General features: G+C 43.1%; 1 protein-coding gene across 1 annotated transcript in view; it reads left to right on the top strand.

Annotated features, from left to right (window-relative positions):
* Positions 1-14,799: 14,799 nt before the first annotated feature.
* SPAG6 (sperm associated antigen 6) overlaps positions 14,800-17,693 on the top strand; it is a 61,099-nt gene continuing 58,205 nt past the window's right edge. The window contains exon 1 of the mRNA XM_045787171.2: positions 14,800-14,885. Within this exon, the coding sequence (XP_045643127.2) occupies positions 14,831-14,885 (55 nt within the window). The 5' untranslated portion in view covers positions 14,800-14,830. The remainder of the gene's footprint in view (positions 14,886-17,693) is intronic.

Here is a 17,693-nt window from a genome sequence, read left to right as displayed (position 1 = left end):
TATTGCTGTTATTTCTGCTTTCTTTGAAGATACAGTAAATGAAGTTTTATGAAACCACAAAATACATATATTTTTATTTTGATCTAAATTTGTACAGTACCATTGTAAGTGTTGTTTCTAATTATAGATGTAAAATTAAATTTCATTTGTAATTGGGAAAATCCAATAAAAAGGATATTCATTTAGAAAATAGCTAAGACTTTAATAAAAATTTGATATGAAAAGCACAATGTGCAGAAGTTTTGGAAACCCTACTGTGGATTACAACAGGTAAAACTAAAGAGAATCCATTGCTGTCTTAAATAGTGATGTTGCTAAGAAGTCCATGCTTTGTTGTATAATTGCTTGAAAGCCCAATTGAAAGATGTATCTGTTTATTTACTCTACAATCTTTGAAGTAAAAGTTACCCATGTTTGCCAATTTTGGTGAATTTAACTCATTTTTGCAGGCTTCTCAAGTTTTTCATGATGTTATCTAAGAAAGAAAAGTTAGTTAATGGAAGTTTCAAATGATGGTTTTACTTTGGATGATCATGTATACAAAGAATGAAAAATTATTTTTCAAAGACTTCAAAACTTCAAATGCTAGTGGACCTTTCACTTGACTTACACAATACCAAGTTGTGAGATCAACATGGAACTAAAGACTTAACATCTCAAGCTTTTTATAATGGACTTATTTTTGAAATTGCTTATTAAAAATCAGATCTTGCATTTATGGCTTACTTCACACTGTTTTATCATATTTGAAAACATGCATTTATTTTGTTCGAAAGGATTTTTTTCCCTACTCCTTTTGAAAATTTCTTAAGCGTTAAAGGATATTTCATCTAAAATGTCTTTGTCTTTCAATAAAACAGAAGAAAGATTATAATGTTTTGCATTCTCCCATAACCAGCTTTCACAGTTCTGACAATTAAGATTTAAAACTTTTGCTAAACTACCACTTTAAAAAGTTTCAATCTTATAATACCCATATCAAAGCTGTTAACTTTGTAACTCTTAGTAAAAGCAGGGTACATGAAAAGTAGGCTTTAAGTTTGGCTTTTGCTTCTGAAAAGTATTCTAGGATTCTCTATCACAAAGTTAGTGCTAACAAAATATTCCACAGAAAATGCCTAAATTGATTTCACAGATTTTAGCTTAAATGCAAAAAGAATGAGGCTGGTTACTGTTGTGTAAATAGCGATCTATCTTGCTTTACACATGCATACCACTTTACAAGTACTTTTTGCTTTTAAAATTGCCGGCCGTTAATTGCATCGAGGGAAAAAAAGGAGCTGGCCTTCAGTTGACTTAACCCACCAAGCGTATTGCTTTTGTTTCCACATTCATACGTGCAAATGTTAGGATTTCTGGAGGTATAATTCGACTTGCAGAGTAAGCTCGCAGGGGCTTTCCTACATCCTTTCCTCTTATTCTTGTCCCAATATTTGGAGTTTCAGTAGAAACATGGTATAGGCCTATCAAGATCAAGTTTTATTGTGAAATCTCAATAGGAACCCACGTGAAATACTACTTTCCACTGACCAACAAGATGTTCTGTTTTTTTAAAAAATAGCTATGGTCATCTTTTTGAGGGGATGTAATTTTAATTTTAGAAACAATATGCACATGGAACTTAGTCTTAGAATCTTGGGGTGATGGAAGCGGGGTTTTTTTTCTTCCCATTTCTTTTATATTTTAAAGGTGTGGTAAATACATCTTTTTTTCTCATTGCTCCTGGAATGATAGCTGGGAATTCTGATTTAGTCTACTGCTTCTATGAAATGGAGGCTATATCATTCTGAAAGACGGTGGTTGTTTCCCTCATGCAGTCTTCCTCGCATTTTATCCAAAGCTAAGGTCTTGATGAAATTACATATAAGATAATCCTATTTAACAACAGTATATATTTTAAAGACATCTGATATGCAAAGAGCACAGAAGGCAGCTCCTGCATAAGGCTTTGGGTTAGATAGCGTCATTTCACTTGAGGATGTTTCTTCAAGTATAAAATGAATAGCACAACAGGTGGTTATTTCTAAAATCGCTCTAAAAAAATTCTGACTCCTCCCAAATAAAACCTTGTATTAAACTGGGACCACAGAATTCAGATAGGTCCTTTAGAAGAAAGAGAAAGTAATACATATTAGAACCTCCTAGTAAGCCAGATTTGGGAAATACCCCCGCAAATACCTTGAGCCTGTGGATCTCCTTGCAAATCTCAAGATCGCCTAGTTTTGATTATGAAAGTCTCCGAAAATGTTTACACAGTCGAGTGTTTCCTGTTTCCGCAGTTAATTTTTTTTAACGTTTTTTTCTTCTTTTGGTTCTTGAAACGGATTTCCTTTATTTGCACCAGTTTCTTTTTCTTAGTGTGCAATTTCTAGAGTTCTCACATGAAGACTTCACTGTCAACCTTGTCTTCATCAAGTCGACGACATCAAAAGTCATTTATCACTGCAAAGGCTATTCTAGGATCCTTGTGAGTTTTTTGAAGAAGTTCAAGCGCATGTGGAAAACTCATCCCGAAATTTCATTTAACCCTCCAAATAAACAGTAAGCACTCAATAAAACTTCCAATGAGGTAAATTACTCCCATTCTTCTAGGCTCTTAAAATATACCTTCCAGAGAATTATCAGAAAGAACTTTCAAAAATAGCAGGTGTCATTCCCTCAGAGTCACCTACATTTCAGTAAAAATATAGTTCTTGCTCTGATTGCTGGATCATCACAAAATCCAAACTTCACAGAGAACATGATTTCAAGTTTGGTGCCGATTTGGTGCTCTTAGTTCTGTCCCCTTAAGTTAGCTAGAACTCAAGCTTCGAGAAGAGACTTTGGAAGACTACGGACCAGGGTACTCGCGAAACGCGTGGAAAATTGAGATGGAAGGAATGAGAACGTTACCGAGACGGATAAAGATGTTACTGGAGATTGAGAAATCTGTTCAGAAACTACAGCGTTTGGTCTAAATGCCCCCCAAGAGTGGAAGATACCCAAACAAAGCCGAAGACAGCAGCGCACTGCGCGGCTTGGAAGAAAAAGCGGGGCGGGGGGGCGGGGGAGGAGGCGAGGGTGATTGGGGTGGAAAGAGCAACGGCTTAAAAAAAAGAAGAAAAGAAAAGAAAGTCTTCTTATATTCTGGAGCACCGTGGAAAGGGCACAGGACGACTGCCTGGAGAAAATGACCTCCCTTTCTCGGCCGCGCTGTCTTCTCGGTCAGGGAGCCTTTACCAAAAGAACACGTTAAGGAGGAAACCGCCATTCTCTCTGTCCTTAGTTTTTAACTAGCGGCTCTCCGAGGAGTGTAAAGAGCTACAGCTCAGACCTTGGTTACCACGGCGCCGCGGGGGCTCAGCCAGGCCCTACGCGCGAGCCGAGGCCGCGGGGCGCCGGGAGGCCATTTTGCGCGTGCGCCGCTCGCCTCGCGCCGCCCTGGGTTCGGCGGATTCGGATCCCGCCAAATTTGAAAGCAAGATTCTCAGGCCCTATCGGCTTGGGAAGCGGCAAAAAGAAGTCATTTCTCCAAAGTCGGAACCTGTGGCAAGGGGCGGCGACAGCGGGGTGCGCGCGGCATCACAAGGTGGCCGCCTTCCTGCCGAAGGCTTGCCCACCGGGCGAGACATCGGCAGGTCTGCCGGGCGGCGGAGGCACGGGGACCGGCCCCTGGGCCTCGAGCTCAGCGCGGGTAGGCAACGGACGGGGGACGCCGCGGCTTCGCCCGCAAAGCCCACAGACGCGCATCCTTGCTTTGCCCCTCCTCCTCCTCCCGCTTCAAATCCTATGCCCTTTCTCCGTCAAAAACGAGGTGTCCTTGCAGTTTGAATTTTTATTGGATAGACTGCAAATTGAATTATTAACAAAACATAAAGCTACCATTTTGAAGGTTCCCTAAGACCGCGCTTCGAAGGCGGTGACTGGAAAGGCTGACGGCTCCACTCCCCCGGGACTTAGCCGGGTGACAGTGTCAAAGAGGGGGTGATTTCGTGGCAGGAATCTCAAGATCTGGGCAAAGGACCACACCTTGAAGAACCAAAGGCGACGCCTAAATAAGTCTCGGGGCCAGGCAAACCTGGGAGATTTGGCACCCTTAAGCCACCGGCGCCCTCGCGCCCCCCGACCCGGCAGAGCGGCTGGCGGTCCCAGGCTGGGATGTCGCCTCCGAAAGACGCCGGGACGCAGCCGGTTTCCGACAGAGGCTGTGCCTGCCGGATCCCTAGGGTATAAACGCTTATCTGACCTGGGCCTCCCACTGGCACCCGAAAACCGGGAAAGAAAGGAAAGACTTGAGAAGGGGAGTCGGGGTAACGGCAGAGAAGTGAAAGCGGCCTAAAATGGGCGACGCCCGGCGAGTCCTCTTTATCAGACTGCAGGAGCCGCCATTTGGTGGCGGATTTTGGTATTTCAGTAGCACGTTGTGCTGAACGTCACAACTGGCTTGTATACGTGGCAGGGTCATTTTTAAACCGCGGTTTTTAAAAATTCAAAATTTCCCCTAACCTTCCCCCTTGGGGGCATTGAACCCCCTCCCCCACTCCCGATGGACCGATCCACTCGCCCCTCGACCCGGGGCGGGGGACGTTTCCTCGGGGCGACGGCGGCCTCCACCCATGCCCAAAGGCTGGAGTGAAGCTTGACGGAGCCCAGCGCACACCTAAAGGGGTGTTTTCCTCCCCGTTTTTCAGAGACTGGGGCTATTGCGAGCCCGCAGCTCTTCTCTCCCGAGTGCGGAGAATCTCCTTTTCCTGCGGTCCTGATGGGCATTGTCTTCCTGCTGGTCGGCATCCCTGCGCCGGTCTCGCGCCTCACACCTCTCGGGCGTGAGGAGCCCAGGCCTAGCGGGAAGGAACGCACCCGACGAGAGGAGGCTCCTCTGGGAATGTCGAGTTAGGATCCCGCGCTCGCGCTTCCAGCTCTGCCCGGAGCCCTTCGGGGACCGGGAAAGCTAGATAAATCCGTAGAGTGCCAGGAAGCCTGGTGTCCAACCCAGCGTTGCCAGGTCCTCGAGGGTTTCCATTAAAAGCCCCCGAAGCGTGAGGTGCCTACCGAGAGGAGAACAAAGGGCCGAGGGGTGAACGCGAGGCGAGTCAGCGCGCACAGCAGCCCTTTGCTCGGCCGGGCTCGGAGTCGGGGGCGCGAGCAGGACTGACTGCCCGCCTGGAAAGGAGCCGGTGGGCGCTCTGCAGAGTCGGCGCCTCCCCCTCCTCCCCGGCGGACTGAATGAACCCAGGCTTCGAGCCCGAGCTGCCATGTTGCATTCACAGAGGGCGCCAGTAATTTGACGCTTCCGAGGCAGCGACACCCCCAACCGAAGAGCCCTTCAGCCCTTCGTGCCTCACAGCTGCGGTCAAAGCCCGAAGGGACCGCAGGGCGCGGGCGGGAGCGAGAGCCTTGTGGGCTGCCGAGCCGGCGTGGCGGAGGCGCCGCAGCGGCTTCCCCTCGCCACCTTCCTTCCAGGGGCTGCGGGGCTGCGCGCTAGGCAGAGGCTCGGTTGCCAGTAGCAACCACACGACGGCGATTTGCAGTCAGGGCCGCCGCAGCAGCCGTTGGTACAGCTGCATTCTCGTACACCTCGGGGTCGAGCATTTGAAACTCTGGGGTTGCCCTCGTTGACTTCTCTCACCCCCGCCCCGGGTCCTCATCCTCCGGTACTCTCAGCTCGGCTCAAAAGCCAGCTCCCCTGGCTTGGCCCTGCCCCCACCGCAGACAATAGGGGAGGCTTGGAGAGCACGCTGCTGCGCGCGCCTCGCTGAACAGGCACCTGAGCCCCCGAGATAGGGGCGCTTTGCTTGGTCCCAGCCCCAGGTGCCTTGGTCCCAGCCCCAGGTGCCCTGGTCTCCAAAGCTGAAAGGCTTTGTCAATGGCCATTCCAGTAGAAAGCTTTTCTTGACTTCCGAAATAAGAATGGTGGTAAAGAAAGAAGTCAAGACAAGACGCCCACTCCCTTTCCAGTAACATGGACACAAAGAAGAGCTTATGGTTGCATCTGCTCTTGGTAACAGTGGCTTTCCTCTGGGTTAGAGCCACAGGAAAACGCTACAATCTTCTATTTTGTCTACCACGAATATCTTGCGTTTGCTCCAACATCACGTCCAGATACTTGTTCTCGTTATGCGTAAGTGGATGGAGTATCCCCCCCCCATTTTATTTGATGAACCATATCAGCTCTTGGCAGTGTAGACTGACTGGTCTGATACATTAAAAAAAAAAAAAAAAAAAGATTGACCTTAACCCTCAGGAATCTTTCTGCCTTTCCTCATATCTGTGTTTCTAGGAAACACATTTAACTTTTTAAACAGAAACTTGTTAGTGTTTTAAGCAGGTTTTTATTGAAGAAAAATCTTCAAAGTATCCAGGTATCCAGCACAGTATTTTATTTAGCTGGTAGGATAACTTGGGAAATATGTGCATTGCCAAATTTCTTCCCTCTTGATAATTGCCCCTTCTTTAAATAGCCATTAAGTTAGCTGAGTGTTCTTCAAGGATTAAAATTTCATGTAAATCACAGATATGTTGAAATTTCTAAGTTTAAAGCTCCTGAAGGACAAGCACCTGTCTTATAAATCTTTGTGTGCTCCAGAGCCCTTTAACATAACTCAACAAATATTTGAATCTCTAGAGGATTCCAGAAGTTCAATAACTCTTATTTTAAAAAATGTACTAATAACCACTATAAAGCTTGGGTACCTTTAATGAACTCGGTGGAAAGCTAAACATTTTCCAAGCTAGTGCCATTAATCAGACATTCTCATTCATGTATATTTTTACCTAATTATATATCAAATGTGGTAGATTGTACTAAAATTATCTGACAGATGTTTCCAGAATTCTAAGGACAATGATAAAATGTATATAAGAACTAGTAACTTTGCTATTTTCCCAATAAAGGGTCTGAAAATTGGTTAAATAGCCATATGTAAGATGAGATTTTAAAGTGACTTTCATACGGCACAAGCATGACATTAACTTTCTTCACAGTTCAACAGGAACACTTAAGGGGCTAGTATTGGATGTTGCAAATCTACCAAGGCAATGTATCTTGGAATATTCTTTTTAATTTAAATCAGCTTTAAAACATACTGAAAGTAGTTGATATGTCTTAATCATATCTGATGGTAAACTTAAATCAATATGCATACTAAAATGACTCTTAGGTATGATGTTTATAAAGGGGTTCACTTTTAAGCTTCACAAAATGTCAAGTTCATTAAATAAAACAGTTTACTTCAAAGAAGAAAGTTAGCACTACTTGGTTCTTGGAGGCAACATAATGACCTGTAGCTTGCCCAAACACCCCACCACCACCTTAAAAATAGGAAAGCAAGGCTTTAGTGAAAAGTTCCCTTCTACGGTCTTTCAAGAAAGAAAAGCTCCAACAACTTGCTTTGGACCAAGTTAAAGAGATTATCTCCCTTTTTCATTACGACTGTGTCTTTCAATGAATTGAAGGATAAGATCAAAGTGCATTCATATTCATGTGAATTATCACTATTGACTTGAATAATGATGGATTTCATTGTTTTATTTAAACTGAAACCAGAAATGCTGCTTTTGAGTCTACACCCCTAAGGCTGTAGAATTTCTTCTATGAGGTTAGGTCTGACAACCACGTCATTTCCATAATGTACTTCCGTACAGAGGACTATTTATTGGAATCGGTTACATTTCTATAGAATCTTACCACGCAATTTTTGACTCCTTTCCAATCTTCTACCAAAATACTCAAGGGTAAATTGTACTGGGAAGATAAAGTGATGTTTAGAAAGCATTTGGTTGTTCATGAATCAGAAAATTAATGTTATCAGTAATTAACTCAGGGCAGTGTTTTTGCTTTGAACATGATTCATTACAGTTTGTTTTCTAATGTAACTGAAGAACTTGGTCAGAGAAAGCTTGGGGAAATGTGTTTACCAGCTGTTTCTTTCTAAATATGCCTCGTGACAATTTTCTTAAAATATTTTCACTTGGGTTCTTTTCAAACTATCCCATCATTTTCTAAGGAGAAAAAGGTTATGAGATGCAAAGGACCCCACTCACTTTTACCAAATGCTCATTCTACTCAAATTAATCACCTATTAAAATTCTTACCACTTTGGAGAACACCTCTAAGGAAATTCATTACAATAAAGTAAGTTTACAACAGAATAATCTAAGCATTCTTTAAAATTGACTTAAGAAAATGCATTTCATGAACTTTAATATATGCAATTCGTATAGGCTCTCTAAACTGAAAGAGAGACTCTAGTGCAGTGCAAGTCTATTACATTACCATGGTCTGCAATGGGTTCTGGGAATATCCTTTCCCACAAAGATAACTGATACCAGTTTCTTGGTATCACTCTTCAATTCTTGCCATACATTTAAAGTATTATGCATAAGCATCACATTAAAAAAATAAATGTTTTAAAATCTAATTGTGCTATAAGAAGTCTCTGTCTTCCCTGTCCCCATTTGGTGTCCATACTATTGCAAGGCACTCCTTAAACCAAGAGTTTGTTAGTAAGTTTGTTTCTATTTGGGATTTGGCCATTAGCATTCTGGCATTATTTGTATACTTCTAAGTTTTTTGTAAACTTCCAAGAACTTTACTCTTGACTTATAATTAAAATGATAAGCAATTACATATTCTTTCACCAGAGTGTCTATTCACTCCTAGAATAAAAGGCATTTCTTTATAATTCATTTCCTGTCTTGCTAATGGGAAATGTATTAGTATTTTCTTCATATAGGTAGTCATTAATCTTTTATGTTTTCCACATGAAAACCTTTATTCTTCATTTAAAAAAGTAAATATGGGGTAACGTTGGAGTTGGAGGCAAATTAAAATAACCCAGCTTTAGCAATATTCAGATATTTCCTCTGGAATATCAAAAGGTAAGATGACAGGAGTTGTGTTTTATAGCTCACTCGGGCTAACGAGAATGCAAATTGTAGTGCAAATATCTCCTCTTAAGGAATGAGACGCTGTGCCACCGCGTCTTACAACCTTGTCTACGTTTTAGCGGAGCTCACTCTCGGCTCTGATAATCTCTGTGGGGGAAACCGACAGAGTGGATAAAGAGCATATGCCATTTTTGTAAAAGCAGAAAACTTGAAATTTTTCTTTCATTACTTTTGCAGTATTTTCGAGGGGTCAGAGCATACAGTCAGTTATTCTTCAGAGTAATCAATGAGCAAGAAGTTTTGGCTTAGGACTTGATATAACAAAATGACGTCAAAAATTAAAAAAAAATTGAGCCTCGCACATGCGCAGTGAGGTATGGCTTTTTCCTTTTTTTTTTTTTTTTTTTTCCGAATAAGCCTTTGGCTCTGCAACCCGCCTCTGGGATCTGGCCTGCGCCACCCGGTCTCGGGAGCTGGCTGAAGTAAAGTGGTGCAGGGTTCCCACACCCCACCCCCGGCAAAAAGAGTCAGAACCTTCTCGCTACCCCCACCAACGGGGGGGGGGGCCTCTTTAGAACTCCTGGTAGGAGAAAGTCAAGGGGAAGCACAGCCAACTCGAGCGGCCGCGGCGAGTTTTTCCGGCTGCGCCAGCGCTGCGGGGCCTCGGCTCTGGGGTTCGGGTCTCCGCCCGCCCCGGGCTGGCTCCTGAGTGTTGGCCCCACTATTCCTGGGCCCACGGGTCAGCCGCGCCGCGGGGAGGCTCGGCCGGGACCTCTCCGCGAGAGCCCGCGTGGCGGTGCGGTTCTTGCTGGAAGCCTGGCCCGGGGAAGCAAAACGAAAGGACAGAGGCCTTCTTTTTCCTGCAACCCGCCCCCCAGGAGACGCCGGCTCTGCGGAATCCGCAGCCCCTTCCCTTAAGATACCCAGGCCCGCGGCCCGCAGAGCTGTGAGGATGCGCGCAGAGTGGGACTCCCCCCCCCACCCCATCTCGCTCGCACCCTTGGACATCGCAGCGGCCGAGCGCACAGCCGGCCCGGGAGGCCCCGCGGGAGGGAAGCAGCGGGGCAGAGCCTGCGCCGCGCTTCCGCACTCGCGCCCTCGGGCGGGGCGCCCCCACCTCTTCCTCCTGCCTGCACCCCCCGACCCTGATTCCCCCGCGCCCCCTTTTCTCCCAAGCTCAGCTACTGACAGCGGGGCCCTTGAGGGCTTCTGATCCAAACCACCGCCTGACCCCAGCCCCAACCGACTCCCGGCGCCCCCTCCCTCGTTACAGAGTAAGCAGAGGTGCTCCTTGGAGTTTGAGAAATTTTGGACTAAAGGAAAAGCCGAGAACGTCCCAGAGTACTGCATTCTTCCTTACCCCTGGGGCCTCAACACCACCATGAACACTGGACACAGTTGCCTGCCGGGGCCAGCGCCGTCGAGTCGGGAACCACTCGTCCACCCAGCGCGGAGACCCACTTGTCTGGTGTTGCGGTGCTGGCCAAGAACCTTCGGCTCCTGGCTGGCGGAGCCGCTGCACAGTTCTGGCTGGACCCGCACCTGAGGGGTGCGTGGGCCGAGTCCTCCCAGGTCTTGGACCGAATGCAGGAGGGGTGGGCTCCAGGGGTCGTTCCCTATGTGACACTTTCCATTTTTGTCTCCTGTATCCTGTACTAATAAAAAGGTGGGACAAGGACGGTATCTACCTTCCCTGAGACAAGTCCAACAACACCAAGATTTTAAAGAGGTAGGGGGCATGGGTAGTGTTGAGAGGGAGCGGCTGACAGACATCTGTGTCAGGGCGCTTAGAATTTTCTATCTGGTGATGCGGGGTTTGGGTACAATTTTTAAGGAAAACTCACCTCCTTAAAAAGATATTCACATCACACACACACACACACACTAAGGAGCAATAATTTGTTGTTTTTTTTTTAATGCAAGTCCCAGTACCTATTTCAGACTTCTACATTTAAAGCATCCATTTTTGTATCAATCACTTTGTGCTCTATGGTGCCTTTGGAAGCGAAATCATTCGTGTATGGAATTCCCCCTAATCATGGTTTACTTCGAGAGTGGAAAAGATGAGTTCAATCTCTGCATCCATTGAATTACTGGAAAAGAAAGACATGTACAGGTGTATCCTTAGAACTTTGGGCCAGTTCAATCACTGTCATCTTAGCATTTTACTGACCTTAATACTGAAAGGTAAACACTTTAAAGTTTAAAATGTAAAGAATTGACTTTAAAGGTTCTTGAAAAGCAAAGAACAGGACATAAGACAAATGCAACCCAAGCATAGAAATGTTAATCTTCCCCTCCTGGGTAGGAGTGTCTGAGTCTCTTCTGCACTGCTGACAAACCTGATGGCACAAATGGATGGTCTGCCGAGATGTAAATGCAAAATCCTGATGTTTCTCCCCCAAAGAGTGCCAAAGCAACATTTAAGAATCATATGTTTGCTTTCATCATTATAGATAATATTTTGAGTCCACTAATTTGGTTATGGGGTATGTAGTGTTTTTATTTTTAATTCAAGTATGCAAATATGGGGTTGTTTCAGTAATTTTAGATTTGTTTTTGGCAAAGTGATTATTGTATTCTATAACTTAGGTAATAATTACATGCAATTGCCAAATGAATGCCTATTTAAATACTAATACTATGTTTTAATTCTTTGGGGGAAGAGGGAAGGAGACTTCATATCTAGATAAAACCCAGCTCATTTTTCTCAAAAAACAAGGAGGCTTTTATTATTTAAGTGATGTAGATATTCTCATTTTCTTCACTTAGGTTACCCTAAATCCTTTGTCTTTGCTTCCAAAGCACTTATATGGCTTAGAGCAATTATAGCTCTTAAAACACGGGCAGGCTGCAGTATATACTTGTTGAATGAATTAATACTTTGTTTACATGTCTTTCTCACACTAGATTTCATGTGCTGGAAGACAAGCACATTCTGTTATTAGCAAAGTGTCTGGAGTACTTTGATACTTAATCTGTGTTTGGCTTGAGAGAGGAATATATATACACTTGATTCACCTCAACAATTTTTAAAATGTGGATGTCAGTATCTAATCATCACATATAAAGCCTTATCTTTTAAATTTTAGCTAGGAGCTGAAGAAAAAAATACATGTATGGTAAAATTGGCAGAATTTCTTTCAGGCATATGTAAAATATATTCCCATGATAATGAGATTTTTCTGAATTCCCAAACCAGATTTTTAGAGAAGTAGAACAAGATATCAAACTGGCTTTATAATGTTGTCTTTTTTAAGTCTAATTTTCATAAGTAGAAAAATTAAATGCAAAAGTGATTTTGAAGTTACACATCACTAGCTTTTTACAAAAGGAGCCAAAGGCTTCCAAACAAATCTTTCATAGAAACACTTTTGCAATTTGTTCAGATAATATGTTTCATCCTCAATCAAGTGTATAGTTTAATAGGTCAAGTACATTATATATCTGTATTTAAAGTTAGCTGGTACTTTAAGAACAGTAATCTTAAATAGCATTTTTTAAAAAGCCCTGAAATATCCCTTTGAACAGTTTTCTTCCTCACTACTTAACTGTTACAGGTGTGTATGTGATCATGGGGCATTCAGCTTTGTAAAACAGAATGGTATTTTATTTTGAAGTTAGTAAGTTGAAAAGTAGGTCAGAAAATATAGATTGGCTTTCTTGTCAGTAAAAGTAATCTGCCACATTTTATATTTGAATTGCTGATAATTCATTATGTGTGTATTATAATCATTCTGTTGCATTTTTCTATTTAATTTTGAAGATTTTCCCCCCAAAAAGCTAGAATGAAGAGCAAAGATCTAGCTTCTTTAATGTGTCCAATTTCAGATATAAAGTAGGAATCCTATATTATGTTTTATCAGGAACAATACAATTTAACCCACAGACATTGTTAATGATAGATATTCAGAATCTATAGTTTAAAATAGTTTACATACCATTTGAACTTAAGTTTTTAAACTTTGTAGCATTCCATAAGTAGACTTGTATAAGTAGTATGTTTATAGGTTTATACATCTTTATCACTATCAAGCTCCTATCTCAACACGTTTAAAGTAGAAAATCATAATAAAGCAATTACTAAAAGTGACAGCTGTGGTAGCTTAGGAGTTTGAATTGTTTAAGGACTGAAACCAAATATGGAACCTCTTAGTTTTAAGGGGATTTTTTTCATAATTCAACAAGGAACTGAAAACAAAATTACAATGAAGGTTTTATTTGCCACTTTAATTATTTGCTCAATCTGTTTTCCCCCACATCTCTAAATGGGAACATAAAAAAAACTTTAATTTAAAAAGACCTGTTTCCTTAGAGAAATGTGGAGACCATTGAGAAACTTATGACTTTGGAGTTAGGTAAAGGAATTGTGAGTATTACTGGCTTCTGAACTTCAGAGCAAAAGACATGCACCTGTTCCGGGGGTAGCAGGGACCTGACTGCACACACTTACTCCTCTCTTTTATTGCTGGTCCATTCCCCAGCTATCTGGGGCTCCACAAAATATCAGGACTTCATCAGAGAGCTCAAGTCAGGGTGAGAGCATAAAGATTATTATATATGACTCACCCCAAATATGAGAACCAGCTAAGTTTGCATCCTCCCTTCTATTGAAGAGGAGATATCAAGAGGTTTCTCTCCTGTCTTGGCACTACTCAGCAGCAGCTATGGCTATCCATTCACTTGACACCTGGTGAAATTGTAGTTTCTGATGGAGAAACATTTAAAGTTGACACCTGTCATTGAAACATTTCCTATACAGTTTTCAGGCAAGCTAGAAACCAGTGATAGACTAAGTAATTAATTTCTGTTAAAACAAACTGGGTAAAAATTTAAACTTATACAAGCTAGGGAAGTCTGGTTAAGATAATGTGAACCAAGACTTTCCAGGTAAAGATTCTCTCCCTTTCTTTTGGAAATCACATTTAGCAAAAAGAAAAAAAAAAAAAAAAGAAAAAAAAAGCTTAAGTTTAAAAGACAAAGACAAATGTTTAAAAACCACAAAAGTGAGGAAACAGCAAAGTTAGTAGATAGGAGAAAGTCACGGAAGACAGGACATTTATCATATTGTTCCCCGTCGACTTTTCTCATTGAATCTCTAGGAGTGCTTATTAAAATACTTTTAAAGCAGTATGCTTAAGTTATGAACATAATTGTCTTGATCCTCCAGGAATCCTGGAATCAGAAATGCCAGGTTCATGAAAGCTGGATTAAAGGGGGAAACCATTCGGCGTGAAGGTTGTATTGACAATGTCTACATCAGATACACAATGTCATATGTGAGATGTCTCTTGACCGTCTAAGCCAAAGACGACTCCACTGACTAGCCTCGCCGCGCTTCAGCTGGATTCTCTCGGGGGGCTCCGGGTCGCCCGGACCGAGTCCGCGGCTCAGTCAGGAAACTTCGCGGGTGCGGGTTCGGTTTGCAAGGAACCGCAGACTCCTGGCGGACACCCTGTAAGCGCTGCAGGATCGTGACATCGACGGTGCACGATTCCCGCGGCTGCTTGGCGAGTGTGGCACGTCCCGGGAGCCCCTTGCAGGCGGAGTTCCCCCGGGGCTGGCTGCCTTCGCCCGGCGCCCGGTACCCCGGCCGTGACGTCACGCCCGGGCCTGGCCGTTGCCGCGAGACGGTAGCGTTCCGGTTCCGGTCGGTTGCCCGGGAGACGCGGGTACACAGAGAGAAACGGTTCCCGTCGGAGGCTGAGTCGTCGCCGCGGTCGCCCCCTCGGCGTTCTCGCAGGCCGGGAGCTGACAGGCCGCGTCGCCGCCGAGCTGGTCGCCGTCGGAGAGCTGCCGGCGCCATGAGTCAGAGGCAGGTGTTGCAAGGTAAGTCCCGGGGCGGCCGGCGCCCCGACGGGCTGGCGGCCGGAGCCGCGGGGGCACCGGGCGGCCTGCTCCACCGTGTCTCTCCTCCGCAGTGTTCGAGCAGTACCAGAAAGCCCGGACCCAGTTCGTGCAGATGGTGGCGGAGCTGGCGACCAGACCCCAAAACATCGAGACGCTACAGAATGCGGGTGAGCCCGCACAGATTCCGCGTCGCTCAGGGCCCCTCGCCCCGCTTGGCGGGTCGCTCCGCACCCCGGGCCCTGCGTCACTTGGTGCCCCTGCCTCGTCTTGCACCTCGAGTTCCTAGTCACCCCGGGTGCTCAGCCTTCTCTCGCCCCTTACCTCCTTCCCCCTCACCCCGTATCCCTGGCCCCTCGTCGGCCAGGGTCCCTGGCCTCGCCTAGCCTCGGGTCCCGGATCCCCTGCCTCAACTCCGGCCTTACCCCGACTCCCTGTCGCCCGGCTCCTCTGCCGGCTGAGCTTTTGGAGAGGGGCAGGGTGGGGACAGGGGGACGGCGTCCCTAAGTTCTTCCAATCACCGCGGAGACAGTAGAAGCATTCTTTCTCTTGAGCGGGTCTTTTTGGGTGTGAGGCCAAGAGGGTGAAGCTTCCAGATTGGTGTGAGAGGGGCCCGACGTCCCTGTTTCCATCTTTATGGCAACCAGGCAAGTGTCAAGTTGAAAGTCAAGGCCAGAAGAATTGCCTGGAAGTCATTTTACGTGAATGGGAATCTACCTTAATCAGACCCATTTTATCCGGGTGCCGTTGCTTGTCACCCTGCCTTTGATCACCTTCGACTTCCTCACACCAAAGGAATTCCAGAGCGGTTGACACATTATTTCTCGCCTTGCATTAGTGAAAGGGCAAAGATTTGCTTGAATAATTTCTAAGACATTCAAAGTAGGTAAAGTGCTAGCTTTGAGAAGTCCTTACGGTGCTGTCATTCCACCCCCTCAGTCCGAAATCATGCATACTCTAGAAAGAGGAAGAGAGAGTGTGTGATTTGCTTCTTATCAATTAACATAAACAGGTGGAGAAGATAATGGTGGATTAACGATTCCACCGCCATCTGAACTCAAAGTAACGTAGCATTTTATCACAACTGTGTCATAAGAAATGTTTAATTTATAGTTTGTAATCTTTAAAACTCATTCAAATTAATGTGGAATTAAAAGAAATTTAAGGACATATTGACAGGGCAAGAATGTTTAGAAATAACGTTTACTCTGGTTTCTTTGAGAATTACTCTTGCACCTAAATGGCAATTTTTTCTGTCACCGAGAGGGATTTTGGTGTTTATTCCTTGTATGTTTTTCTTGGAGGGGGGTGTATTTCTAGAAAGTGTATTTGATAATCATGTTTTAAAACTTTTTATTTTGAGATAATTGTAGAGTTATAAGAGTTGTAAGAAATAATACACAGATCCCCTGTACCTCAAAACTGTGATATGATATCACAACCAGGATATTGACACTGATAAAAATCCATCCATTTTATTCAGGTTTTCCCAGTTTTGCTTGTACTTATTTGTGTGTGTGTGTGTGTGTGTGTTTAGTTCTATACAGTTTTATCCTGTGTGTATCCATCATTACTATAGTCAGGATACACAACAGTTTCATTACAGCAAGGATCACTTTTTTTTTTTTGTCTTTTTATAACTACACCTACCTTCCTCTTGTCCCTAACCCTGGACAACCACTAATCTGTTCTCCTTTTGGAAATTTCAAGTTGATCATCTTTTGTTCTGCAGTTGTTTCATGTGGATTAATTTTCTTTCTTCTGCATGTGTGTGTGTGCATGGGTGTGTACTCCCCAAAGTACCCAGAACAGTGTTGGACACAGTGTTTCATATATACTGACAAATATAAGTTTATTAGAGCATATTACATTTTTAAAATGCACTTAATTTTTAGTTCTTCCCCCCCTCAATCCTACTGGTCAATGGCTTTTGTGAATGGACACTTACTATTTACAAATATTTAATTTCTGAACTATAAGTAAACAGCTAAACCAAAACATTTTTTTAAAAGGGAAAATGATTGACATTACTTTAAAAATTTGAAACTGTAATATGGGGGTATAAGTAACACTTAAGATACAGAATATCACATTTTAGTATAATAGTGGCAGGTTATTTCCTCCTATAAAGTATACAATGTACAATGTATTATGGAATTTAATCAATCCAAACCATTAGGCTAAGTGATCACCAAAGTATAAGGGACCTACATATGACATCTTAAGTAGCCACCTATTTCCACTTATGGTCTGGCTTATGAAAGAATGGAATACAAAAGGAATATAACAATGTTTTGAAGTTGTCTGAACTTGACCAAAGTTGATGGGATGCTAAGATTTTTCTTTTCTTAAGGAACTTATTTTAACGTATTTCATGTTATCTAGATTCATTTTAAACACTGCTTTAATAATTTTAAATAGATACAGCTAATGAATATTCTAGTATATTTATTCTTTTAATTAAAATAATCTGTAAGCTTTGTTATGAAAACTTTATAGCCCATAAACTATTGAAATGGTTTGTTCTTTAAAAAAAAATCAACGTGGATTTAAAAATACTTTTGAATGGGCCACAATACGTATGCATCACTTATGTATTACGATCAAGTTTTTTTTTTCCAGTCAAGTGACTTCATTTTGATAGCATAAAATACCAGTGCATTTTATTCCTGACTTCGACATACTCTCTGCATACCTAGGAAGGTTTTGTTTTGTTTTTTCACTTTTCTCCCCTAATGAACTAATTAAATAAATATGTATCATGGATCCAAGATAAGGTAGAAAACATTTTCCATATAGGTATCATGATAAATCAGTAATTCACTTGTTAAGAATTTTTTAAGTCATTCACTGTGAAAGGAAACTTAAAGGTGAAAATTATCAATGGAGTTTTATTTCATTTTAAATCTCTGATCTTTTTCATTATATTTTTGATGTGCTAATAAGAATATTTGCTTTATTACATATGCCACAGTAAT

The sequence above is a fragment of the Ursus americanus genome, chromosome 31 (assembly GCF_024610735.1).
Source record: "Ursus americanus isolate L20-20 chromosome 31, mUrsAme1.1.p, whole genome shotgun sequence".
In the NCBI taxonomy this organism is placed as follows: Eukaryota; Metazoa; Chordata; class Mammalia; order Carnivora; family Ursidae; genus Ursus; species Ursus americanus.
The sequence above is the reverse complement of the archived record's forward strand: the minus strand, read 5'-3'. Positions and strand labels throughout refer to the sequence as shown.